Raw genomic sequence first — 27,974 nt, 5'->3', positions numbered from 1 at the left:
GAACTTTGGCTCCCAGGGAGCTGAGAACACCCTGGCCACAGTAAAAAAATGCAGCAGAAACCTCCTGATCTCCATTGCTTTTGCCACATCAGGTCCTTTCATCTCTTAGGCCTTCAGACAAGCCTATGATGCTGAGGAGGTTTATGCTTCTGTTGCCTGCACTTGGCAAGCTATGGGGCGCCCTACTGTGTGGTGAGTCTCTTTTCTCCCCTCCCACCATGATGGCTCATTGATCCACTTTGAACAAAGAGTTAAGGAAGAAAAACCTCCAGACTATTAAATTCTGAACCACTTCCTTAGTGTCTTGACAGCACTCTGCTCGTCTGCTTAAATTACAGTTTGGCAATCAAGGTTGCATAAGTATTGGTCCAGTGCCCAGAAAACATTTTATTTTAAGAGGACTATGACCTTCCAAGATCTCTTGCACATCCCTTTTCTCAGCTTTCAAAAAAAAAAAAAAAAAAAAGTAGTGATTTATAATACCACAGTAGCAACCATTTGCTCTTTTTTTTTTTCCTAATCTTTTAATCTGTTTAAGCCAGGAAAGCTTCATAATGTACAATTTTAAACTGTCAAAATTTACAAAACAAAAAGAGTCAGATTTAAAACTGGTCACAACGCACAAATATCCCCATCAAAACTGTATAATACAGAAATTAAGCTTCTTGTATAACAAATTTAAACCACAGGTCACTTTGCTATTTTAAGGAAAGTATGCAAAGAGCTAATTGTATAGTACACCTAACTGTTAAAAGTTACACCATGTTAGCAAGTCTGTTCCTGCTGCTATAAAAATATACAAATATAAAATTACTTCTACAAAATTGTTTCATTGGTTCGGTTGCTTGTCATAAAAAAGTAGACTTTAAGAACTTTCCTTCTCAACAAACAACACTATTTTGAAACCAGTAACTGTAGCTGTTATTTACATTGGATCAAACATAATTTAGCTACATCAGAGATGGTAAGGAGAACTGATACTTCTGGGACATAGATTTGAATGCATAGGTACACTGCCCGGTGGCATACTTATTGAAAAGCACAGTGATTATACTACTGCAGGGTGGGATGAATGCAGGTGTTTCACAACTGCTTTCTCTGATGTTACAAAAGACAACCTAAGGACCACAACACAGTCATTGAGCTACTCAAAACATCACACCTTTCTTTGCCATTTGCACTGATGCACAAACTTTGGTGTCCACTAAACACTTAATGGGTAGAGGAGATGGCTCCTACATAAAATACTCAGTTTGGTTTGGTCAGCAGAGAAACGAGAGGAAAAATGTTCCTTTTTTGGGGGGGGTGAAGGGGTGTCCCTTTGGCTCTGTCACCTTCCCAGATGGCAAACATAGGCCAGCCACGTGCTTAGCCACACACACAAGCACATGATGCATCCTCAGCACCACGATTCCTCTCCTGTCACTTGGTCCCACATGTGTTGATGTTCTTCCCATCAGCAGCATCCTCCACCAGCGAGATGTGGTAATCAGTTGACAGCGTGAAGTGGGAGATGCAGCCCACCAGGCCCCGCAGGTACTGCCTGTTCGTGTGCAGGGCAATTTCCTTCATGCCACCTGTGGGAAAGGCAGCGATGAGAAGCTCTCCATGGACATGGGTGTCTGCTCCAGCCTGGCAGACTGCACGCCTGGTAATGCCATTAGCTTTCCTAGCACACCTCAGAAGTGAATTTTAATTTACAGATTGTTCTGTGTTTTGTTTTTTGTTTTGTTTTGTTTTGTTTTGTTTTAATACAGCTTTTAAACACTGGAAAGTACAGAGGGGATAAGCAGGAGATAATAAACTAGGATGATAATTATTTATTGCAGAAATTACAGCTTCACTAAGAGCTGAATAAGCTTGTGCCCAGATTCCCACTAAGGTGCAGAGTTTGCAGATGACTTTTCCTGTTTCTGTGTGTACCTACCACAGTGCGCCCCATGGTGCTGCTCCCTTCTCATGGCAGTTGCCCCCATCCCACCCAGAGAGGCCTCCACACAAAAACCAGGCTGTGGAGGACCAGAGGCTGACACATGAAGACTTCACCTTGAGGTGGATGGAGCTGGGGTGCCCTGCCTTGCAGCCAATCTCTCAAACAAAAATGCACATGGGTCCTGAACAGGAACGGTGAGCACTCACCTACATAGAGGTCTCCGTTAATGTTTAGCTGCCTCATCTTCCCAGGGGATTTACCAGTCCTGGCACCATAATCATCCACAGTTACTTTGCCAGACTGTCCATCCCTGAAAGGAAAAACAAACTGCTCTCATGTGTCCAGCATACAACTGGGCAGGAGGAGAAGCAGCAGCATCTCCCCCTCACCAGGAGAGCGTGGAGACAGAGTGTTCAGAAGGGTTCATGGCGAAGGCTTGGGACTGATGCTGGACAGCAGCAGTGTGCTACAGCAATTCAGACCCTACAGGGTGTTTAATATCCAAGGGCTAGGATGCCAGAGTTCCACAAAGGCTGGAGGACATATTTGCAGAGGAGGAAAAAAAAATGGAAAAGAAGTAAATTGCAGAGCTAGGGGAGAAGATGCACAGGTTCTAACATGTTAAAAAATCAAATGTAATATAAAAAGTAAACAGCAGAAGCTTCAACAGAAGGGAAGAAATAGGCAAGCTAAAGCAGAACATATTTATTAGCAGTTTTGTTTCTTACTAGAGCGTTTATGCCACTTTCATTTTATATATGGTAAATAATTGCATTAACAGAAGAGCCACTTGATGGACTTCTCACTGAATTTGGCGACAAGTTGTGCTAATGTTAGCCTGCGATTTCCAGGGAACTGACATCCATGAAGAGAGGGACGCATGCTTTCCCTGCTGGGCACACTTGCCTCCCATGAGGTAGTGAGTTATAAATATGAGTTATATATACACTGCAAGATGTCTGCACCTCCTCCAAATAGAAGAAGTAGGCATATACGGTCTGCGTTCCAGTGCTTCTGCCAGCCCACAAAGTGCTCACTAGGGAATTTCAAAATGCAGACATTAAAGAAAAATACTCTTAACCCAAATGGTATGGGTTTAAGAGAATGTCTGTCACAGCCCAGAATAGCCCTGTGTGACTTTGGCAGCCTGCCTTGAGCTGTGCAGAGTTTCAGAGTTGGCACTGTCAACTCTAATACAATAATCTTTGTGTCTATCGTCCTGAAACAGCCAAGTTGCTGACAGTTCAACTCCTAAGCAATGTGAGAGTGTGGAGCCACAGTGATTCACACCCAGCCAGCATCCACACGCACCAGCCAGCACCTTTAGCAGCAGGATGGCTCCAAAACATCTCCCAGATGAAGCATGGCAGCTTACCGAACAGCCTTGACTCTGTGCCACCGGCCATCACTGAAAGAGCCATTCACCATGATGGAAGCAAGGCCGCTGCCCAAATTGTAGCTGCAATTACAAAAAAAAAAAAAAAAAAATGTTATTGCCTCCCTTGCAAAGACTGTCTTCCTGCCAAATTGCTCAGGCATCCTTACTCTGTGCCCTATTCACCTGCTCAGTCCCCAGAGGCAAAGCTTACGGCTCAGATTTTGGGGGGAACCAGTGGATCCTTTGTAAGTCCAGCAGTGATGCACTTATTTTGCAAAGTCAGGCTCGCAGAGGAACAGGCAAAACTCCTTCCTGCCCAGGTCAGAGTAGCTACCATCACCATTATCCCATGGGAGCAAGGAGGGCCCTTCTGCATGGCAGTTCCTCCAAGAAACAGGAGATTATGAAGGTCAGTGACCTACAGACCTTTGGCCAAATGGGAGAGAGCAGTGGGAGGTTGTGAATAATGGTTACTAAATAAACTATTGCAAGAGGAAATAAACATGTGACCTATAACAGAACTATAAATCATCTGAATTATAGGGAAGGTTGAGACCTGTGATGTTAGAAAGGATGAAGCCTAATAAATAAATGCAGAGATAATCATGAAGTTCCCTGCTTCAGCTGCAGTGCTGATTATTTCTTTGTGTTTGCTGCTACTAGAATTACTCAGCAGATATAGTGTTCTTATTATGTTTACACTTCAGGCATCTTAATTTCTAGGTCCCAGAAACCTGGTTCAACCTTCACAAAGGTGAAGTAGATGCCACAACACAGCCAGCTTTTAGGTGCTCAGATGCCTAAATAATCAGGATGAACCAGCCTGAGCTGCTGGCCTTCTGTCTGTACTGAGCTTGAGAGTTTAGAGCAAACGTCATTGTCTCTTCAGAAAAGACTGAACCAGGAATTAAGTTCATGGCCAGGGTTAGGTGCTTGAGAAAAGCATGTTGTCAGCGGCACAGAGTAATATGGCTGTTCTGAATTTCACTGCTCGCCCAGAGGCTTCAGTGAGTCTCAAACAAGCATCTCCTTTACCTCAGGATGCAGATACTAGTCTCAATTGAAAGGTCCAGAAGGATGTGAGTGTTCAGGATTGTGTCCAAGTGTTAGACCTTTGGTTACAAAATTGAGATTCATGTCCCTAACGAATGGGGATCCCCTACAATAGTGACAGAACCTTCTGCAGAAGCAGGGAGCAACAGAAAGACTTAGCAGCAGCAGCTGCACTGTACATAGAATTTACTCTGCTAGGCCAAAGGAAATGAGAAAGAAATGGTGCGGTTTTAACTTTAAACTGGACCAGAGCACAGATTATCTAATTTTGTGTTGCAAGAAAATATTTCTGATCAATTCACGGTTGTGGATATTATCCTGACCCGACTAAAAGTTACAAAAGTAGCATGAGGGTCAATCTTTGTGAAAGAACATGATGCTTTTCTTCCTGCTTTTATTTTTTCAGTCTTCTTCAGTGCTTCCTTTCAGTATGCAGTAAGTGTCTATGAGAGTTTTTATTTGGGATTTTAGTTTTTGTGCCTTCCTAAATGCGTGTGGAAGGTACAAATGCCTGAATAAAAATTGGCTGTTTCAACCTAAAACCTCTGTGTATCTTCATCTTTTGGGGATAGCAACAACCCTAATAAAAATGCACTTTGCCTAGAAAAGAGACAGAACAGAATGACCAGTCACTACTCAGCATTCTGGAAAGACAGTCTCTCTCAGAAACGTTTAAAAAATGCACCATTTCTGCAGGGTCGGTAAGGAAGCTAAGAGTTTTTGCAAAGTTAACCACAGAAAACCACATTTAAAAAAGCTTTAAAGAAATGAATTTAAACAGAAATGTGCAACTTCATCTGTGTGTCCATGGTAGGTAGCAAACAACAAACAAGTAAAAGATAGCTTCAAATTAGCTTAAATGATTAACAAGATCTTTGTTATTTAATCAACAATATCTCGCAAAAGTCCATAATAATGATGGCATTTGTAGTTTGGTGTTTCCATATTTGTATTACACAACTGAAAAGGCTGTCATGAGGAAAGACAAGGTCTTTCAAAAAGGAGTCCCAAAAAGAACCATGCACAAAGTTGCAAGGAGTCCTCCCAAGTATCTGCATGGAAAAAAATTATTCTGGAGGGAGAGAATATGAGTTCAGCCATTTCCCAACACTCCCCAGTTTCAGCTTTTTGATGCTAATATTATTTGTTTCTCAAACAAGTGGTTCTGTGGGTGTTGTTGGTGTCACGGGGTTTTGAGAAGGTGGGATGGATAAAGATGGATATTGGTTGAATACTGAGCCTGTGGGGAGCACAGGCATCAGCAGATTTCCTTCCTTGAACCCTGCTCTCTCTGCAAACCACGCATCTGCTCTAATTAACTGACATGGCAAGGGCTTCAAGAGGCATGGAGGAGTCACTGACAGCACTTGCACCCTCATAGGGTGGCTTTTAGAAAACCATGCTACCTATCTCATGTTTTAAGAACTGGGACGGAGGTGGTGGGAATGATGCAAAGCTTGCAGCATATTACCCCTTCAACTCACAACCTTTCCCAGAGAAAAACAGCACACAGCACTGAACAAAACCTGGAGGATATAATTGTCTCACACTATTCTGAAGGACTAGTGGTTGTATTGTGGCAGCTCCTTCAAGCCTTGAGTGTACTGCATGCAACATAAATAAGGGAGTGATAGTTTACCTGAATATTAATGCTCCTTCTTGAAGGCCTAGAGAAATGAAATCACTGTTAGGTCGCATGGGGCTGTCACCTCTCCACATCAAAAGACCTTCCTTCATAGTGGTTTTAAACCTCATGAACACATTTGTTCTTGATCCTGACACCCTGTTTAATGCAGAAGAAGGAAATAATAGTAAAATATTTAACTGGAACAGTCTTCTTTCAAACAAACCTAAAAGATGGTGCGGTATTTTTTCTCCACTGGTCTTGCTGGTTAATGTCTTACAACTTGCCTACATGCTGATGTGTGAGTGACTCTGATTCACATTCCCATTTCCAGCATTTTCGAGTGAGGAAATTTAACTTGTCTGTCCAGAATCCCAAATGCAATAGCTGCTGGGCTCCTTCATGCAAATAAGAAGAAATTCTTTTTCTCCTCAAACCTAGTGTGAAATCCAGTCCAGCAGGCAAATTTTGAGAAAGTCTAGTAGATGGTACCCTCAGAGGCCAGTGGAAGAACTATAATAAGGGCAAATCATAAAGTCCTTGTAGAGAAGAGGTACCAAGCTGCAGGTGAGGATATCTGCAAAGCCTCCCATATGCCAGTGGCTAAAATACAGGCATATTTGTTGAAATAACACAAATTTACAGGAATTTGGGCATCTTCTAGGGTACAGAACAGCCAAAAATAAGTTTGAGGACCTACATTTTAGGGGACAGAAGGGGCTAAAATCCTTAGTTCCTCTACAGATACAGGCTCTGTATATCTTTCTTTGTTCTCAGAAAGAGCACACCAGTCCTTCTCCGTGTCAGACATATGCTGTTCGTGCCATTTCTCTAAAGGTTGCAAGATGCCCAGATATTGTAACAAACTAAACCATAAGCATGCACACACAAAAAAGTATTTTTTCCTAAAATTCAGAAATATGTCAAGTATATCTTGAAACACCTAAATACACAACATCCATGTGAGGCTCCTAGCATTACAATGGCGAACAAACAGCACAATCATTTATGTTTACGGGAGAAAAATTACCTTTTCAGGATATCTGGATTATCATACGTGAGGTAGCTGCGACCAATAAACTGTGGGATTTCAATTGCTTCTGTGATGGCTGAAAAGCATATAAACAAACAAACAAACAAAACAAAACAAAACAAAACAACAAAAACCCACAAAACAAACAAATAAAACAAACCCCACAAACAAAACCCCAAAAACCACAAAAAACAAAACCAAAAACAACAACAAACACAAAACAAAACAAAACAAAAACAAAACAAAACAAAGAAAAGAGAAGTCTGTCAGATAGCTTACATGTATATGGAAGAAAAAAGAGATAAAACTACTTTATTGATTCACTTCTGCAATGGTAGGTACCGGCTGGTGGCACAAAACTGAGCTGAACACACAGCCGGTTTGTATCTAAGTGTCAGGGCAGTAGTTAAGGCAGTTTAAGCAGCTAGCAGTCCCTCTACTTATGGCCTTCGTGCCACAGGCCTAACATATTGCCCCACCATAAATGTTAGCACAGCAAAACATGAAGTATTGGGAAAACGTAGCAAATTTTATTTTTGTTCCTGTTTCCACATCCCTTGATTCTCCGTGTGGTTCAAGCCACCCTCCTGCCAAATCTTATGCATTAACCACCCTTTGTTCTTCGTCTAAGAAACTCCTCCACAGCTCCTAATGGAGCACCATGTGGAGAGCACGTGCAGGGACCTCTCAGCCCTGCAAAGCAAAGTTGGGAAGCGGCACAGGCAGCCTGTGAGCTCCCCATTTTTTCCTTCAGGGTACGTAACTTTACACAGAGCAGCTGCTGCCACACAGGGCTTACCCCTGGAGAGTAGTGCAGGGGAAGGTTAACTCTGGGGAGGCCATACAGGGTGCCCCTAATCATGTTAGGTCTATTAAAAGCAAATGAGACTATGCTAAAGGCTGTATGTCAAAGGCTGCAAAGCCTCATGGCACATGTATTTGACATGCTGCATGCAGTGCTGCCTCGGGGGTGTTTTGCTCAGAGCCTCCCCATTGTTCCCCACACAGCTTCTTCCATTTCTCTAGGCACAGCTCCTGATACAGCTGTGGTGTACAGTTGCTGGGATGGCAGCACGCACCGCAAACAGACCTGGAGGTGGAGTACTGCCAATGGAGGAAACTTCAGCAAAATAACTCACATGTGTGATGTAAATCACTGAACATCCCTGATACACAGACTTTGGTAGGCTATGAGCACTGGCATGAGCAAATTTTCTTCTGAGTGAACATTCTACAGTTTGCTGCTGAACACTCATAACTGACTGCTGCATTAATAAAAGCTAGTTTTATAAATTCCTTAAAATAGCTGCCTTCATCCAGCTTTCTTCCTGAGAACTAATCCCTTCAACTCACAGCTAATCCCATCTATATAAATGTCAAGCTTTTCAGTGCATGGATGCTTGCTTTCTTTGTGCAATGCAGAGAATGGCTTGGCTTTAAGAGCTCACTGTAACATAGATATGCAACAATTGGTGTAGTCTGCCAGCCAAAACCAGCAATATGAAATTTAGCTTCAGTTGCCAAGACTGAGAATTTTAGATAGTGACAAATGCCTGTTTCCATCTGTGCTGAAATCAGGAAAGCTGCCTAATGTGTCTAAAGAAACCACCACAGGCGGTCTCCAGCCTGCAGCCTGCCAGCATCACTGGAAGATTGCAAAAGTCATGTTACACTAGCAAGGACATTCCTCACCGGGTCTGATGCTTTATTCACTGGGCAGTCTCTGACCACAGTGGATGGTGGCGGAGTGTGAAAGGAGCCATTCTTCCCCATGACATCCCACACCAGCCCCAGAGCCCCGCTGCGTCTGCCTTTGGCAGGAGAAGGTGTCCTTGCCCTTGCTGTAGCACTTTGATTTCTTCTACAGAGCTTGATGGGCATTTATCTCTGCTTGTTTTTTTCTTATGCCCTTCACTTGCTGCATGGAATTTGACCAGAGAAAACCAAGTACATTTTAGCAGCACCCTTGATGCATGTAGGGTCTTTCCAACAGGCGGGGAACAGGGTCAGTAAGGAGATCAAGGACTAAACAACTTCACTCTCTGCTCGTCGCAGTTTGGTGGAGAGGCACCTAAGCTCTCATGACAAGGGAGAGTGAGGTCTGAACTGGAGGAAAGCCTGCCCTACCCCTACAAAGCACTCAGCCAGCTCCTGTCCCCGCTGTGTGAATGTGGGGACCACCTCTACAGCCACTGCTCTGCACTTGACAGGTGCTCTGGATACAGTTTAAAATATCAACAGAACAAGGTTTAAGAAAGTACTGTATAATCCCAGAAAATATTTTCGATTATTGACCGAAGCTTGCCAGGCTGAACAGAAATCCAGCATCCAGCTTGCTGGAGCAAGCACAGACACACAATGACAGAGCAGTTTTCTTATCATTTGCAGTACTTACTGTTTAGGCAGTAGCTTCCACACTCTGCAGTGAGTCAGCACAAAACAAAAGAAGAACATACTGGTTTTATTCTTCCATAGCACAGAAGCTTCCTTTCCAATGACTGTCCAGTTTCATGCCCACCTTTCTGCAAATGTGTGATGCCTACTTCCCTGTTGCATAGGCAATTATAACCACCTATGAAGGTAGCACTCTTTTATTAGTGGTTTTCCCAAGTATTTGTATTTGCCCAGTCAAAACACAGCAGGGTGTAGACAGGCACGACCAGCACCAAAACCCTTTACTAGTCCTAGTTTTCAAATCCCAGGAACTGTCCGCAGTTTCTGTGGGGATCTGCTCTAATGAGGGCAAAGCAACAGTCTTCTGTTCCACTCCATCTTACAACTAAGTATAAAAATACCTTTAACCCTCCCCACAGCTTGGACAGAAGATTTAAAACCCAGCAATGCCAGCAAAAACTCTATTGAATCCTCAGCCAATGAGCCATTATGTTATAGATCAATATCTCATATACCTCATAATAACACCATTTAAGTTGCATAACTTTGGAGAATGAGGTGCAGTCCTTCACAAGGACTTTGGTTTTTCAGAGTATGGCATTACAGAAGCCCACCAGCAAACAAGATGGAAACAGCACCTTCAGCCTGTCACAGACCCTCTGGATATGCAAACCAAAACCCTGTTCTGACGGAAGAGCAGACGCGCACATGCATTCTGCCTTAACTGGGCCTACACCCTACTGAAGTGACCTGAGGACTATTTTAAAAAATCTACTACAAGTTTATCTGAGCTGTCTTGGACTGACGTTCAGGGGGAAGGAAGGAGGGACATTCATGCTCTCTGTGCATCCATCAGCAAAAACTTGGATTTTCAGTGCTAGCTGAGGCTGCTCAAATGCAGAGGGGCGTTGAGGAACAGCAGTCACAGGCAGCAGGAACAGAAGACAGATGACTCGTGCTTTTGGACACTCTTAAAAACGAATTAAGGTTGGATTCACATAGGAAGCAACACCCAGGATCCAGCCTAAGCCAAAGGCCCTTCAGACTGTCTCTGCAAGCCTGGGCACTCATTCAGGTTATGACAGGGAGGAGAGCAACAGCACACCAGCTGAGCAGCAGCTCTCCCAGTGCCACTGGGCAGCTCCAGTGGTGGGCAGCTCAGCCCACTGCCTTTGGGGATTAACACAGGTCAGGAGCAGACCAGCAGTGAGGAGCTGAGGCCCAACCAACATGCCAAGGCTCATTGAACAGGCCAGAAGCCACACACCCAAGCTGCAAAGTATTAACCTGTTTTGACAGAAGACCTTAAAGCAGCCTTCAAATACCAAAAGGTGACCTGCAGGAAACCTGGAGAGGGACTTTTTACCAGGGCATGTAGTGATAGGACAAAGGGTAATGGCTTTAAATTGAAGGAGGGGATATTTAGGTTAAAGAAGAAATTCTTCACCATGAGGGTAGGGAGGCACTGACACAGGCTGCCCAGAGAAGCTTTGGATGTCCCATCCCTGGAAGTGCTCAAGGTCAGGCTGGAGAGAGCTTTGAGCAACCTGGTCTAGTGAAAGGTGTCCCTGCCCATGGCAGGGGGGCTGGAACTAGATGATCTTTAAGGTCTCTTCTAGCCCAAACCATTCTGTGATTCTATGATTTTATAACTCCCCGTGGAGATCTCAGTGTTGCTGCAGATACCATCTCAAAGTCAGGATTTAGCAGCCTGCACGTACCTAGAAAACCAAAATTTTAATTCTGCCTCCTCCCCACAGAGAAGCCAGAATAAATGACGTTGCTCCAACTATTAGTTAGACCGCAAAAACGTAAGCAAAGGGCTTTATTGCATTGTATTTTAATAAAATGGTTTTGTTCTAAGATATTTTATATTTTGGAAGAAAAGGCCAATCTATTCATCAACCAAAACCACTACTTTTAAGTTTGTGAGAAATGAAGGAGGGGGTGAAGACAATAATGTCAGTCAGCTCTTCTGAGTTCCTGTTACATTACAAATGCTTCCCTTAGGAATTCTTGAAGAACAAGCCTGACAGAAAGGAAACATCTCCATCTAGTGGAATAACCTAAAGTGCATTTCTTTTAAACACGCGATCTGAACACTTTCCTGAATCTAAAGTTTGAACTATTACAGCAGCTCTGAGGAAAGAAGAATAATGTGCACTTGGGCAGGTTTTCTTCCTTGGTGGTCTCCATTAATGTATCAAGGCACAGTTTTTGCATATGGTGAAATTACCATCAGAGTAGTCAGTGCCTAAAAAAGGACTAGACCTTTCTCTATATGTGAGAACAGTCCTAGGGAGTATAAAATTACAAGGGTTATCAATGCTCATGCTTCAGGATGTAACATAATCACTGGCTGGAGGACGTTGCCAGGAATTCTCCCTTTGTATAACACTGCATAATTAGGGAGGTGTATGAAGTGTTGAGTGTTGGCCACCACAAGCTACCAGATACCAGGCTGCTATCTATAGATCACAGGTCTGTGCTGGGGTAACAGTTATGATGTTCCTAACTAACAAAATGAATTCTTCCCTGGATAAGTGGGATGTGCACAGATGCAATGGGAGCTCTGGTTTCTATTTCAAGAAATGTGTACAACAGCAGTTGTAGGTGCTAAATCTCTCTTATTTTTGTGACCAACCCTGGATCTCTGAATTTAAATGCAGTCATTGTTACCTTTTTGGCAATGTTGCCCATCGAAGCCCAGGGGACAGTCACATTCATAGCTGTCCTTCTTGGGAACACAGGTGCCTCCATTTGCACATGGTGAGCTCACGCAGGGGTGGGCAGCATTTGCTACGTTGACTCCAAAAGTAAAATCACGTTTCACATCAATTGTCCGGTCATTCAAGATAATCTAGGTGTTAAAAGAAAAAAAAAAAAAAAAAAAAGGAAAAATTCATGCTGAAACCTAGTAAATTTTCAGTATTGCAGTGCTAGTCAGAAGACTTCTTGAAAGTTTTAGGCCCTTCAACATAAGAAAGACATTGAGGTACTAGAGAGAGTGCAGAGAAGGGTAATGAAGTTGCTGAAGGGTCTGGAGCACAAGTCTGATGAGGAGCAGCGGAGGGAAATGGGGCTGTTCAGCCTGGAGAAAAGAAGGTTGATGGGAGACCTTATCACTGTCTACAATTACCTGAAAGGAGGTTGTAGCATGGAGAGTGTTGGTCTCTTCTCCCAAGTACCAAGAGATAGGACTAGAGGAAATGGCCTCAAGTTGCACCAGGGGAGGTTTAGATTGGATATTAGGAAATAATTCTTCCCAGAAAGGGTTGTCGGGCATTGGAACAGGCTGCCCAGGGAAGTGGTGGAGTCACCATCCCTGGAGGTGTTTAAAAGGCATTTAGACAAGGTTCTTAGGGACAGGGTTTAGTGCTAGAGTTAGGTTATGCTTGGACTCGATGATCCTGAAGGTCTCTTCCAACTGAAATGGTTCTATGATTCTATGATTCTAAAAGACTTCAGACAAAGGTAAGCCTCAAAACTTGGTCAAAGCATATATCTTGTGATGAGTGTTTTCCAGTGGAGATGAATTTTTGTGTTTTGTGGCACAGACTTAATCAACCCGCACACAGGGTGAAGCTGTGCAGGATTTACCAGTTGTGTCTGAATACCAGTGCAAAGCTTCGTAGCACAGCCGTGAGCTAGGACTGTAAAATTAGATGTGTACTGCTGTGTACTGTTTCTGAGCTTAGGAAACCACCCAGAAGACGCATGTTGACAACAGAAATACTAAACTTTTTCACATTTTCTATTGCTTTCTGGTATGTCGTCTTGCCAGAAAGAGTGAGAGTTAAGAATGGAGAAAAAACATGACTTCACAAAATTATTTGCATATAAACTGAAGAGAATTGTTAAATATTGGGGTTTTTCCAATGTGACAGCAACATATGTTTTCCAACACAAACCATAATTTGTATATCTCAGCTGTTGTCTTGGCAGAGAGATTACATGTAGCTATGGCTTCTGATCTCAGCCAAATCAAAATAAGAAGCCCATCTTCACAAAAAAAAATATGTATTTAAGGCCAGAAGTAAGAATGGCAACAGTGACTTTGGCTCCTCCATAACTCAGACAATGTACCCCAGGGGGTGGTCTATTGCAGGGACAAATTGCATTAACCGTATACTCAGTTTGAAACAGCAATAAAGAGGTTTATCAGCAGAAAAACATGCAGTCCTATCATAAAGGTGAATCAACAAAGAATCCACTACCTTTTCAGCTTCTTTCTAACTTCTGGATATATTGTCCCAACTGTTAACAAGCCCTCACTCTTAAAAATGTGTCTCTTATTTCCAGACTTAAACTTACCTTCAGCTTCCAGACATTGTTTCTCATTGGCCTTTCTCTGCATCATTTTGGAGCCAGGTACTCAAAGAAATCTCACCCTCGTGTAGGAACTAGCAGACTACAATAAAGTCACTTAACCTTACCTGTGTAAACTAAATATGTTCTATACATAGTATGTTTTCCAGTACTTGTTGATGTTTGTAGCTTTATTTCTATACAATTACCCAAATCCTACTATGTGTGAACACAGCAGACAACTAGTGCCCAAAAGACAAGCAAATACTGCTCCTTGACATCTCATTCACATCTCTGGGAAGGTAAATCCATCTTCTTATCTACATCACAGAAGTAATCAGATCATACTCAGCATTTCCCAATCCTTATCAGTGCCTCTGTACTCTGGGATACAATCCTTTACCTTGCAAGTGTGAACTATGTTAATTGCTCCTAGGCTTCCTCTCTTGCACTCCAAAATGCACTGCATTTAATCAAGCCACCTTTCCAAAGACATTAATGTGATGGACCTGTTCCCATCACTATTACTCACTCCTCCAGTTTTCTTGAAATTCACGTTTTCTACTAGTCAGCTGACAAAAATAGTAAAAAATGTTGGACCAAGTGATGAAACCATTTACACTGAATTGTGATTACCTTTCTGCCCTTGATCAATTGTTCTGAGATGCACTATTAATTTTGTTAGTTTTTATATAAATTTGATGCAATAATCCACTAATTTAAAACTCTTTCAGGGCTAGCCTTTCAGCGTTATCCAAATTATTTTAAGTATGCCTAATTTATGGAAAGCAAATGTTAGATAAGTTTGAACTTTCTTTTGATTACTTATTAGGACTTATTACGAATTTACTGATCTATTCTCCAGAAAAGAATCACATCCATGCACAGTTGACCCCACTGGAACATCATCCCTAATGTCTGCCAAAAATAAAAAGATCATCTCCATTCATGTGCCCCATATAAAATTGTGAGAGGGGAAGGCAGTGAGGGTGTAACTGCTGTCTGGTATAAGAATACATTAGCTGGACTGAGATCCACTGCAATTTGCAGCTTCTTTTTCACTCACTACTCTATGGTTAAATCAGACATTTAGCTGCCTCGAATGCATACCTTGAAGTATTTGAACATTTCTTTTGTTCATTTATTCATATATGGTGCTGAAGGGCACTCGGAGGGCTCTCATGTTGATATAACTTCATGTATTTATTCTGAACTTGATCCTGTTTGACTCCTGCTCACTTATTTGTACAGTATGCATATTATGGCAGTGATAATATTTACAGAATCACAGAATCACAGAATGTCAGGGATTGGAAGGGACATTGAAAGATCATCTAGTCCAATCCCCCTGCCAGAGCAGGAACACCCAGATGAGGTTACACAGGAAGGTCTCCAGGCAGGTTTTGAATGTCTCCAGAGAAGCAGACTCCACAACCCCCCCAGGCAGCCTGTTCCAGTGTTCTGTCAACCTCACTGTGAAGTTTCTTCTCAAATTTAAATGAAACCTCCTGTGTTCCAGCTTATACTCACTGCCCCTTGTCTTATCATTGGTTGTCACCGAGAAGAGCCTGGCTTCATCCTTGTGACACTCACCCTTTATATATTTATAAACATTAATGAGGTCGCCCCTCAGTCTCCTCCTCTCCAAGCTAAAGAGCCCCAGCTCCCTCAGCCTTTCCTCACATGGCAGATGCTCCACTCCCTTGATCGTCTTTGTTGCCCTGTGCTGGACTCTCTCCAGCAGTTCCCTATCCTTCTTGAACTGAGGGCCCCAGAACTGGACACAATATTCCAGATGTGGTCTCGCCAGGGCAGAGTAGAGGGCAAGGAGAACCTCTCTGGACTTACTAACTAACCCCCTTCTGATATACCCCAGGATGCATTGGCCTTCCTGGCCACAAGGGCACAGTGCTGGCTCATGGTCATCCTGCTGTCCACCAGGATCCCCAGGTCCCTTTCCCCTATGCTGCTCTCTAATAGGTTGTTCCCTGACTTGTACTGGAACCTGGGGTTGTTCCTGCCCAGATGCAAGACTCTACACTTGCCCTTGTTATATTTCATTAAATTTTTCCCTGCCCAATTCTCTAGCCTGTCCAGGTCTCGCTGGATGGCAGCACAGCCACTCCTCCCAGCTTGGTGTCATCAGCAAACTTGCTGACAGTGCACTCTATTCCCTCATCCAAATCATTGATGAATATATTGAATAGTACTGGTATTTACTGGCTATTAAATTTAGAACGGCTCTTCAGTGTGAAATATGTGTTTAAGAAGTTTGTTGTGGGCTCCTGAGGTGAAATCCTAGATTATTTTGAATATTGCCAGTGGTATAAGCGCAGGTTTCCACCTAAAGTGTACACTGGATGAGATGGAAATAAATGCCTCCATTGCACTACTCTGGGCACATACCTTCTGGATGCTCCCACTGAAGGGCCGGAGGATCCCTGAATTCTTCTTCACGGCATCATAACTAGGGACTCCACCAATAAATATTTCAGAGCTGCACTTTATCTGTGTGAAAGCCCCCTGCAAGAAACATAGGAATAAGATTTTATGAGAGTAGCTGCAACCACGCTTGTATCTTCAGATTCGTTTACATTAGATGTTATAGCTTACTTTGATCCCTCATTACTTCTGTTAATTGCATTTCTTTGTACAATGCTCTCAAGAAAGCCACTGCAGGACACTCTATACTCACTGTGTTTTATCCTAATCACAACTAGCTGAAAAATCTCAAGTATTTCAAAATGGGAATACTGAAGGAAGAAAGAAAGGAGACAGACTCATTCTGACTTCTAGCTCGATTTGCCATGACTCAAGGGACATTGATGTGAATCTAGAACCAGAATGAGGTTCATAAATTTAAAATCAGAGCAAAGTCCATGGAACAGAGACTCATTTATTGTTTACAACATCTGAAAATTTTAACCCATAGCAAGATATGGGGCCAAATGGAAAAAAAACTGAGTTTGCATCAGTTACCAGAAGCAGTTGCTCAGGATACCTATGGAACCAGTCAGGATCCTGAAGTAAACTGGAAGAGGTTTAACAGCTAAGGATGGGAACTGGAAGACGTTTAACAGCTAGAAGTGGGATAGCTGTGTAATTTCAGTCCTGTAGAAGCTCTTGTGTTTTATTAGTCAGCAGCTCCGAGTCAATCTCCATTGCAGCACTTAGAGAAAAAAAAAATATGAGTCTTCTACATTGATCCAGCCATCTAAAGAAGTCTCAACTGCTCAGTTTGAATGTTTACCACTCAAATCTGTTTCTTGACAGACAACTGGAATATCAATTTATTTAGATTTTTCAACACTTCAAACACTTTCCTAGCTTGCAGAAAAAGCTGTGGATTCTTCTGCTAACAGAATCTGGAGTTGGGGTTTCTGGCCAGACTTTCCACTAGGAGAGAGTAAAACACATTTTCTAAGCAGTTCTAACCTCAGGTTCTTGGGATTAAAAAAGCATGTCTGTGTATGCATTTGAATGTTTAGAGTGCATACCCTGCTCTGTACAAGCAAAATTTCACATCATTAAAAACTTGACCTCTTGGTGAGTGAAGAATAAAATAATAAGAATAAAATAATAAAACTATCTGGCTATTCCAGCTGTTACTCTATCCTGAAAATTACTTTTGGAAGGAAAAGACAAAGAAACCATTATCTCTTGGCCTCCTTTTTCCACACAATATCCAGAGAAATGTAAACCCAAGACTTTCAGTGCATAATGTCTGATTTCATCCTTCTCCAGATGATGCATTTAATAGTGCATACGTTGTTCAACAGACTTAGCCACAACCAGCAAATACCATGAAAAGAACTGCAAGAGCATATATGAACCAAACATGAAAATGTGATTCTAGATACGTGGCAAAAGCAGGTAAATTGTGGTTTCGGCTGCTTTTACAGGATCCCTGTCCTCAAAGGGAAGACTACATGTGCAAATTTCCAGTTTGGGGCTCAATAAAATGTTGTTCTAATGTATATACTTTTTCTGAGCTTATAAGAGCTTTAAAAGCAGCCTGTGTAGTTTTCTACTAAATAATTTTATAGTCTTAGCAGCTGTACTCATGACAACCCATGCGGTATGCTTACCTCTGCCATTCCTTCCACAGGCTTTTGTTTGTCCACTTGTAAGATACCATTCTTCGCTGTGCGAGACACTCGCAACTCATGCCATTGACCCAGACTGACAGGTTCTTCACTCCTGTTTTAAGAGGAAGAAAACTGTCAAGCATTTCATGCTTTGCCTTTCTGATACTTTCAAATATTGTTGTTTGTCAAAAACTCAGGTCCTCTGGGATGATTTTCTAAACAAAAAACTAAAAATAAATCACTGTGTTTCTTTTCTTATAAGGAAGTAACAATTTCTGAGTCCAGTCAACAAAGGAAAATAATACCATGTTCCTGTAGCAAATAACAAGCACTCTGCTTTTACTTGTAAATGAAGAATTTCTATAAACAGCATGTGTTGTATCTACCCCTGAACTATTTTTTTCACTCGGTCATTTATAATGCATAAAGACAAAATTTTTGTCTCAGCTATACAACCTTGTTTCACAATGACATAAGGCTAGAGATAAAGCTTCTCACTTAGTGGTCAGTCTAGTCTCACATTCTTTGTCCTCTTTAAAATCCAACTTTGTTTTGGCTTTATCAGCTCTATTTATGCATCCTGTTTCACCGACATTGTGCACATACACACACAAACACACAGCCCATCTGCTGTACGTTAAGGGGAAGTAACTAAAATATGATCCTAATGATGTGATGAGATCCTGGCTAGGAACAATAATCACCAGTTATGCAAAGTATTCACCAGTCTCAAAGGAAGCATTTTAAAACTGTTCTTACAATCTTTATTAGTTCAGCACTAATATGAATCGCAATCGGTATAAAGGAAAAAAGCAAATTCCACTTTACAAGTTCTACAGAAGTTTGTATCTTGTTTTCAAAGGTCATTTACTACACTGGTTAAAAGATTTTGTGACTAAATGTTATCTTGCAGCCTTTCTACCAGGAGTAATGAAAACTTGCGTTTGATTCACTGATTAAGCTGGAAAAATCAGAAACTGCCTTATCTGGGATACCCGGAGACTTTCTAGCTTTCAATCAAAAAATACAAAATTGTTTTGAGTGAAAAGACGTTTTGTATTTTCAGTCTACTTACATATAAAACTGAAAATATATATATTTCAAAATGAAATAAATCTTTAAAAATGTGATTTGAAAGAGTAAATCAATAGTGATCCAAATGCTGATTAGAAAAGGTGTGTCATTTTTTCTTTTTTTCTGAACAACCAACACGAGCTTTGAAATCTTTTCGTTATATCTATTTTGCTCCTCAAAACTTTTTCAAAGCCCGTTTTCAACTGTTTGGGCAATGCTGGCAATATTACTTTGACACTTGTTACAGAAAATCCCATCAAAAAATTTTGCAGAGCAATGCCATTCACTTATCCTTTTCCATATGTAGTGTTATTTAGGGTTTAACTACCTTGGGTAAATCAATAGGTAACAGAATTTAATAACCTTGAAGGAGTCAATATATACATATAACGGAAGCAGATAGTTTGGGCTACCTAATAAGTAGTAATACATACATTTTATCTCCTCTGCTGAAGAGGTCATCATCATGCTAACCCTCCTATTCTGCTATATTTAATTACAATTAGGGATGATGAAGTCATAAGCATAGTCATCAGCTCTGAATTGCACACTATTTCTTGATTCCCCAGGTTTTTTGAAACCAGTCTAAGCTTGGTGGATGTTTGAATGCTTCTGGCTCTTTAGGTGCTGTAGGTTAAGGGATACCTTTCTGTGCATAAACTGAACCTTAAAAAATACACCAAATGGTGAATATCTTGATCCTGTGAATGCTTGGCCAAGGGAAATCCCAGGAGACAACAAATTCTTCTCTGATGTATCTTGGTAAATAGCTCAGGTTTTGCATCCATCTGTCCTTCCACTTGGCATTCCTGCTTCTCTCTCTTGTGCACAGTCCCAGGACACTTCAGGCAAAAGCTTCAACAGTGTCAGATTTCCTACTGTGCTGCTGACACAGGTGAATGAGCTTGCCTCATCCTTAATTATAAAGACATTATAATTGTGTTCTGATCATATTACAATATTTAACAGCCTGGTCCTATGGAAGAGATAGTCAGGATGACCAGAGTTATATCCCTATCTAGGACAAAGGGTAGGCATGAAGCAGTATGGTGAAGATCAAGGCAGACTCTTAAGTGAATATTGGCTAAGCAGGCATGAAAAACAGGGTATCTACCTATCTTATTTAATCACTGACAGAGCTGATGACAGAGTGCAAGATGCACACCTTATCTAGAAAAAGGACCTGAACAGGGCATCCCAACAACTTTCAATGAAGCCTGCCAGACTCATGGGTCTCCTCCATGGCCCAGCTATCACACCACACATTTTCCACAATGCACGATATCCAATTACAAATAGAAAGGCGCATTTTCCACTTTCCAGGCACATGCTTGTGGCTCTTGACACTTTTCACAAGTCAACATGTCAGTTAAACTTTAGTCCAAGGTGTTCTGAAACATTATAATATTGTTGGGGGGTGGAGGGAGGGACATTAGGTCTACTTTAATGTCTTATGGTTGCTAGTAATAGGAAATAGACAGCTGTAATCAGAAAAAGATTGAAGGCTGTTGTAAGAAGAGCCATCTTGGGTCAGAGCAAAGGTCTTTGACATTAGCTATTTCTGCTTCTTTTCAGCAAGAGAAAAAAAAAGAGCAAGTATGGAGTGATTCTTCCCTTGATATATCCTCCCAGCTTCTGGCAACTCATCATTTAGCAATTTCCTGAGTCAGAGGCTGCATCCGTACAATTGTGTTTGATCTCCCTCAATGGAGCTTTCTTCAAATTTGTCTGATTTTTTTTTTGACCTATTTATAGTTCTGGCATCTGTAACATACTGTGACAATTAGTTTCCACAACCTATTTTTATGGTGGCTGGAAAAAAAAAAAAAAAGGTCTTATTTTCTTAATCTGCTGGTTTTTTGGTTTGTAATTTCACTGGGTTTCTCCTTATTCTTCCATATTGAAAAATACAGAATAATCATTATATTCCTGTCATTCACGATTTAAAAATCTTCATCATACTTCTACCGAACACTTTATTTTCCAGGTTGAAGAGCCCTGTTGTATTTGTGGAAGATGTTTCTTTCCCTCCTCTGTGTATCAACACTACTTTTTTTTTTTTTTTTTTTTTATTCTGAAATGAAGTGACCAGAATAGCAATAATTTTTCAATATAGGGTGCATTGTGGATTTTTGAAGTGGCATTGTGCCTTATTCCATTCCTGATAATTCTCTGCATTGTACATGCATTTCTGTATTCTTCTCCAAGCCATTAGCTGTTGCTTCCATAGAACCATTTGTGATGACTCTAGGATCTTTGTCTGACAACACTAGCTGTATTGCCACAGCTGTGGATTGATAGGTTTGTGTATTATTTTGCATTTGCTCCCTTGAAATTTCATCTCTCACTTCATCATCTGAAAGTGTTTATTTGCTTGAGTCCTCATTTAGTGGAAAATCAGTACATTTCTCCTAATCACAATATAGGCAAAATTTCTGACATCCATCCACAGGCAACATAAGGCATGCAAGACTTTCAGGCACTGTACACATTTTCCAAAAGCTTTACATAAATTATTTATAAATATTATGTCAGCCTGCTCAAACCAACAGTGTCTTGGACCACATCCAAGGTGCTGAGTGCCTCTGTTCAGCCCATTGCCTTTCCAGAAGAGCCCAGAGGACAGCAGCCTGGAAACTGGGCAGTCTGTTACACAGAGAGAGTGAGCACCCTTTTTGAGGTATTTCATTGCTCCCATACTAGGCATCAATTTTAGGGTGTGATGAACCTTTCTCAGAATGTCTGCCTTTGTCTGGGAGCCTGGATGACTTGTTTAAACCATATATTCGTATTTGTTTCTTAGGCTGCTTAAGTTAGGTAATTTGGATATTAGCCTCAGATACCCTCGAAAAAACAGTGCTATGAGGAAAGAGGGGACCTGGTGATATACCTTCCAGTGACACCTCCAGCCTGGAACTGGGCACCAGGCAGGAGGATGCTCACAGCAGTGCCAATATTGTGCAATCCTGTGGCTAGAAAGTATATACGTAAAATATTTATAGATCCCCTAATCAGCAGTGATACCATGTTGTGGAGGCAAGAAGGGAATTTCTGCAATGCCATACAGAAACAAAAGTGGTATCTGCAGTAAGCTGGTGGTATGACATGGTAACACTGATAGTAAAGCTTTGAAACACCAATTTAAGTAGGGGGAAAAACCTCTCCCCTTGAATACAGTTCTAGTGTTCCTGTGCTTCCTTAGAAGAAGTAGGCATAAGAGATGGATGGGCTCCCATCCCTAATTATAGGCTATTACTCTTTCCAGCCCACTCCTCTGCTAGATCAGTACCATGACACTGTTGGAAAGGAAATACAAGCAATGCTGTTTACCTGATAACAGCCGTTCCTGAGCCACAGTCGAACCTGAACTCCACGTAACCAGCCACCATGTTAATAGAGAGGAAGTCCTTGCTGTCTGTGTCATAGCTGTACAAAAGGACACCAGTCTCTAAATCTGGACGAAATGTCATCTCAAACTCCATGAAGGACAGGTAATTTTGTGATTCCAAGGGCCAGGGTGTGCTAGCAAATGACTTTAAGGACTCGTTGAACTGAGGTATGGCCAAGGTGAGTGCTGGAAATACAGAATACACAAGAAGGTCACATGAGGCTCCAAGGTAAGGGATTGACTCCTACCAACCAGTGTCAATTCCCTTCGACAGGTGTTTGAAGCTAATGTTAAGAAATAACAACTGAAAAATTTCACCTTCTAAATTAAAATTATTTTTTTATCCTAACCAACAGTGCTTCCCTTCTTAATCCCTTCTTTTTCCAGGAATCCATTTGTATTATAAAGCTTCGTGCTCTTTTTCTTTAGTGACTCACGACGGTGTTTTCAAAGTAGCAATGGGTAGTGGCATGAAAAGTTTTGCAGCACAGAAAATAATGCTGTATGTATTTGACTATTTGTTTGTACCTCTGTGATTTCACCAGGAATTTGATATTGGATCCCTTACATTTCAGAATACAGGACTGACATCAGCTTTAGGAGAGAAGTGGAGAAATTTTTAGAGTTAATGTGCAGTTGTGGAGGGGTACATTATTTTAACTTCTGAAAACTAAGTTTAGGATGCTTAATTATAGTTAGTTTAAATAAGTTAAGAGGCTTGAGAATCACTGATTATGTAGGAGTTGCATGTAGCCCCAAAGCAAATGGTGGGGAAAGGTTTCACTATGTGATTTTAAAAAGATTAATAAAAAGTAGTCTTTTCAGTCAGTGTAATAGTGTAAGACCTCCTTGTATATTGTTATGTGGAAAACACATTGAACATTAAATAACACATGCAAACAACTATAAGCATTCTCTCACCTTCTTCACAATGATGACCTTTAAATCCCAGAGGGCAAAGGCAAATGTATGAATCCGCTTTGTTTGCAGCACAGGTACCACTGTTGATGCAGGCAGCCTCGTCACAGATGCCACTGCTACACTCACCTAAACACAGAGCCAGAACACTGGTTCATCAGAGAAGTTTGGCAAAGAAGAAATCTGGCTGTTGATCATTGCTACTGTTAGCATTCAAGACACATAACCACAGGTTCTTGAATGCTAACACTACTAACTAACAGAATTTGCTCTCCTGCCTAGATTATTTCCCAGTTTTTTAAATGGTGTGCAATTTAGAAAAGGCAACATTATTTTTAGGGTTGGTTTTTTTTTTTTTGTTTTTTTTTTTTTAGTAACAGACCAGAAAGATACCTTAAAACCAGCAGAAATTAGTCCTTCTTAGCAAACCATGACAGTTGTAGCTTTCAATCATTCCATGGATTACTTTTTTCGTGCTCTTGTTCCTGTCTTTATTTTCTCATAAAATACAAATCTCTCCAGCTTGTTTACAAGCACTGTGACGTGTTTACTTTCAATTACCTTAAGTGCTTCGTTCACTCCAAGTTCACACCATTGTAAGCATGGAAGGTGTTAATCACCATCAACTAATCCTATTAACTGAAATGAGGTTGCCAGCCCTCTTGTCTGCATTAAAAGGGATCCATATCATCAGCATATGGCTTTTTTAGGAGGCATTTCTACCATGCTGGCACATCAACTAAAATAACAAGGAGATGATTTCTTCTTGCTGGAATTAAGCTGAAATTGTTGTAGAAAACTGATTTTCTTATTTACTTCTTAAAAATTATATCTGTAAAGGTAGGCTATGCAGTAGTCAAATGAATACAGCAGTCATAACACAGAGCTCCAGGGCTAACCCAAGGAGCACAAAGAAAATATACAAGTCCGCTGAAAGGCCATACATACTCTTTCTGCATGGTAGGGAACAATTAGCCCTTCAGATGGCTGACCTATGCCCAGCCATAGGAGCAGAGGTGCTCGCAGTGCTCACGGAGACATCTTTTTCCCTTTGAGGCTACACTGTAATGGCCACGGAGAACCAGAGAAGGACAGGTTATCTAGTCTCTGAGATCCTTCACATACTCATGAATTATTGTGATGGTGACAGAAAGAGCACTAGCTCTGCTTTATAGAAGAGGAAACAGAGTCAAGATGTGGGTAAACAAGGACCTAGTGTATCGACTTTGAGATGCAAACAGAAAACTACGACAAGGCTCATCTTTACTGCATCTACTGTGCTGTTGGTCAATGGGGGCAGTGTGTTCAAACAGACCAAAGTTAAACAAAGTCTTTGAGAAAAAGAAAAGTACAAGGAAGATGACAATAACAGGACAAGTCAGAGGCTCACTGGTTTGAGGGATAGCTTGAACTGCAGAAGTCTTGGTATTTAAGGACAGGCTGCTCTCATAATATCTCAGTGACTTATTGCTGCCCTTGGGCTAGCACAGGTGACTACACCGAAAAGACAAATCACAGGTCTGATGGCTGCATCTGCTTTGGTGCAGTGGCAGATGAGGAAGGAGGGAAGGGGCCACAGGAGCAGAGGGTTCTGCTGTGCCTCCTCCAAACCATAAGCACTGCCTCATTCATCAGGGCTCGCAGTCTGGTGGGACTTCTGCAGCTGGTAGTGGTGGAGCAGGGGTAGGATGGACCCTTCCCCTCCCCACCCTTAATTCAGCAGTCCATGTACCAGAGCACCCCTAGTTTATACACTATGCTAATAGAAAAGAAACAAAACACCAGCCAGTAAAAAACATCCCTAAATCATAGTATAGTTCACGTGCAATCTATTTATTTTAAGCTTGAATTGTACAGCATATTGTTTGCAAGTCTCTCGTGGTATAGTTTCATATAAGCATGTGCAGCCAGGTAAGGACACTAAGTCTCTATTACTCAGTTTTGAATCACACGTGGCAGAACCCAGCATTTATTTTTGTTGATGCTGATTGTTAATGCAGTAGTAAATAGAGCATTCATGGATGGGAATGAAGCTAGCTGTAACCCAAAAGGCAATAGAGATTAGGGCTTGGAGAACTTCAGCAGGGCTTTCATCTATCTATCTAAACTCCACAGATTCTCACTCTATCGTGAAATCACTCTCTGCTTCCAAAGTCTGATTCTTATCAGCATCTGTTTCTTGGGCCACTTTTTTCTCCCCTATATGGCACAGAAGTTTGTTCATGTTATCTAGAGAATACAGAGCAATTGTTAGGAATTTTCTCATTAATCGGTTCCTTCTTGAGATGCCAAATGCCCAGGTATCGAAAAGAAGAAATATGACTTTGTGGCTGAAGCACGGCATGGAGTGTTAAGTGATATGGCATCTGTTTCCTGCCTTTACCACAAACTGTTTACAAAGGGAGGTCATTAAAGCAAGGATTTTTACGCCCTACCTTTTTTTCAATGCCCATTGCATGGATGAAATTGAGCTTAATGAATAAGAAAAGACTAGTTAATTAACTCCCCTACTTCTCTATCTTTTTATCTGTGAAGGGCAGATAATGTTATAATACCACTTCATAGATTTATTCCATGATATTTTTCAAATGTACTGAAAATGAAAATGGATGGTCAACAGGAAAGCTTATTTGCCTCATCAGTAACAGGGTTTCATGATGTAAAGCCCTGTGTAATGGCCACAGCACTGCTGTGGGTCTGAAAGCTCTCTGTGTTGCTTTAGACAAATGCAATGATGCCTTTAGGCCAAACACATTTCGTTGTGTGCATAGTGTTTTAAATACAAACATAGTGAACATACTATTGATTTCTGATGGTATGACTGTGTCAGTCAGAAGAATGAAGAGGCATCCTGAGAGACATTGGCAGAAATACTGGCACAGACGTAATAATATCGGCAACAGTGTCTGCTCATGGGAACTGGTTTTAGTATTGTGCTGGATAACTGTGTCCACAAGCGGTTTTGGTATACTTCAGGGATGTTCACTTGTACAATGTGATAAAACTCTCCTACTACAGACCCAGCAAAAGCAACGTTCAAAGGCACAGAGACATACCATGCTGAAAATAGAGACCACACCTTCCATCTCTCACACCTGGATCACTGCTCAGTTTTTTTCAACAGGCAAAAAGAGTAACCCTGGTTTATCACTGATTAAAGACCCTATGCCCCTGCACTTACCGACATCAGCACCACTGAGAGCTTTCCCCAAAGGCCAAGGTCTCATATCAATTATCTTTCCGTTGATGCTCAGTGACTGAACGCAGCCCTGAAAGCCACGGTTGGTGCCTGCAGCTCTGACCAGCCAGTACACGCTGGGGGCACCACCAACATAGAAGGGAGTCCGGAACGTAATTTTACTATATTGGCCCTGAAGGGAAAACAGAAGATGACATGATGTAGAACAGATATAACACAGGACAACTAATTAAGCCACACTGTGTATAATCAATCTTTTTTCTCCACAAAGAATTGTGTCAGAGGATACGCAGGTTGCTCATCAGTAATTCCTTTCCATTAGTCATTCCTCTACTCAGTCTGTCATTTTAAATGTTACTTTTTGCACCCAAAATCCATCATGACAATATAGACTATTTCATGCAAAATGAAAAACTTAAAAACCACTATGTTCTGAGGAGGGATAGTGATCTGTCTTTTGCTGCAATTTCTTCCTTTACTTTTGCAAAATTTGTTTGTGTTCTAAACTCTAAGTACTAAGGGACACAGACCAAAGCAATCATGCCTTTTGGAGAAAACCCAGCAAGTGCTTAGTGTTGAACAATATAATAATGAAAAGACAAAAAACAACAGTAAAAACCATGTCACAACTACAGTTTCAGTGGGTTTCTGCTCACTTTGTTGGCACGAAATTTATTTCCCTTTTTTTTTTTTTTTTTAAACCTTAACCTGCCTATATAAACATACATGTATGAATTTACTAACACTGCTATATTGCACAGGAAAGGAACCAAAAAAAACACCCAAAATTAAACAGTATGTTCTGGACCATTGGGTCAAACTGCATGCTATTGTATGCAATGGAGTCATAATTCCTTCCATAAATTGATCAAAATATGTCTTTTGCCTCTGACTCATAGGCTGTTTCATAACCCCACTGCCCTTTAGAAGAAAATATTCAGAACTCCCACATTTACCAATGTGTCCTTCTGCCAGCAATGACCCTGAGCCTGAAAGCTCTCCAGATTTTTCACCCCTGCCCTGCCTCCCTGGTATTTGTAACAATAAATTATATCCCCATAGCCTATATTTTGCCAGGATAAATAAGCCAAGGTTATTGAGTCTACACGTGTTCACTGCACAGTGCACTGAAGAAATACATTGAACATCTCCATTTCAGCAGGGAAAAATAATTCAGGTGGAGCCTTTGGTGGAAGAAAGTTCAGATGTCCACAGGATTTCATGGTGAGCTTATGCTAGGGCTGTGAGCACACAGTTCTCCAGCCTCCTTGGTCTATCAAGCTCCACTTCTCTTGTGGGCACTCTCTGAGACTGTTTAAGTCAAAAGGAAGCAGGTCAGAAAGGACTATCACTCTGCTGAGACTAACCCAGGTCATTCTAACTAGAAAGGGCTGAGGAGAACTCACAGGAGCAACAGTACTACAGGAGCAGCAAGTTCTGGTGAAAAGCAGCACCTGGAGCAAGTAACAATTTTTTCTGGCATTTCTGCAGCTAGAAAAATGTGTGTCCACTGTCAAACTCTTCTTTTAATAGACTCTGTGGGCCATATCCCCCGTACCAGCCCTTTTTTGCACCTTCTTTGAC

The 27,974-nt window shown here is 41.4% G+C and overlaps 1 protein-coding gene across 6 annotated transcripts in view; it reads right to left on the bottom strand.

Moving 5' to 3' along the window:
• Positions 1-367: 367 nt before the first annotated feature.
• EGFLAM (EGF like, fibronectin type III and laminin G domains) overlaps positions 368-27,974 on the bottom strand; it is a 123,446-nt gene continuing 95,839 nt past the window's right edge. For 3 of the 6 annotated variants that reach the window (XM_065047596.1, XM_065047592.1, XM_065047593.1), the window contains exons 13-24: positions 26,373-26,562; positions 23,195-23,320; positions 22,216-22,459; positions 17,812-17,923; positions 16,130-16,246; positions 12,095-12,275; positions 9,417-9,440; positions 7,019-7,097; positions 6,004-6,147; positions 3,309-3,392; positions 2,140-2,243; positions 368-1,577 (exon numbers count right to left, since the gene is read on the bottom strand). In XM_065047596.1, coding sequence (XP_064903668.1) covers positions 1,423-1,577; positions 2,140-2,243; positions 3,309-3,392; positions 6,004-6,147; positions 7,019-7,097; positions 9,417-9,440; positions 12,095-12,275; positions 16,130-16,246; positions 17,812-17,923; positions 22,216-22,459; positions 23,195-23,320; positions 26,373-26,562 — 1,560 coding nt within the window. In that variant the 3' untranslated portion in view covers positions 368-1,422. The remainder of the gene's footprint in view (positions 1,578-2,139; positions 2,244-3,308; positions 3,393-6,003; positions 6,148-7,018; positions 7,098-9,416; positions 9,441-12,094; positions 12,276-16,129; positions 16,247-17,811; positions 17,924-22,215; positions 22,460-23,194; positions 23,321-26,372; positions 26,563-27,974) is intronic. The other 3 variants (XM_065047597.1, XM_065047594.1, XM_065047595.1) reach the window with 1 other exon arrangement.

The sequence above is a fragment of the Columba livia genome, chromosome Z (assembly GCF_036013475.1).
Source record: "Columba livia isolate bColLiv1 breed racing homer chromosome Z, bColLiv1.pat.W.v2, whole genome shotgun sequence".
NCBI lineage: Eukaryota > Metazoa > Chordata > Aves > Columbiformes > Columbidae > Columba > Columba livia.
This window is presented reverse-complemented; position numbering and strand designations above follow the sequence as displayed.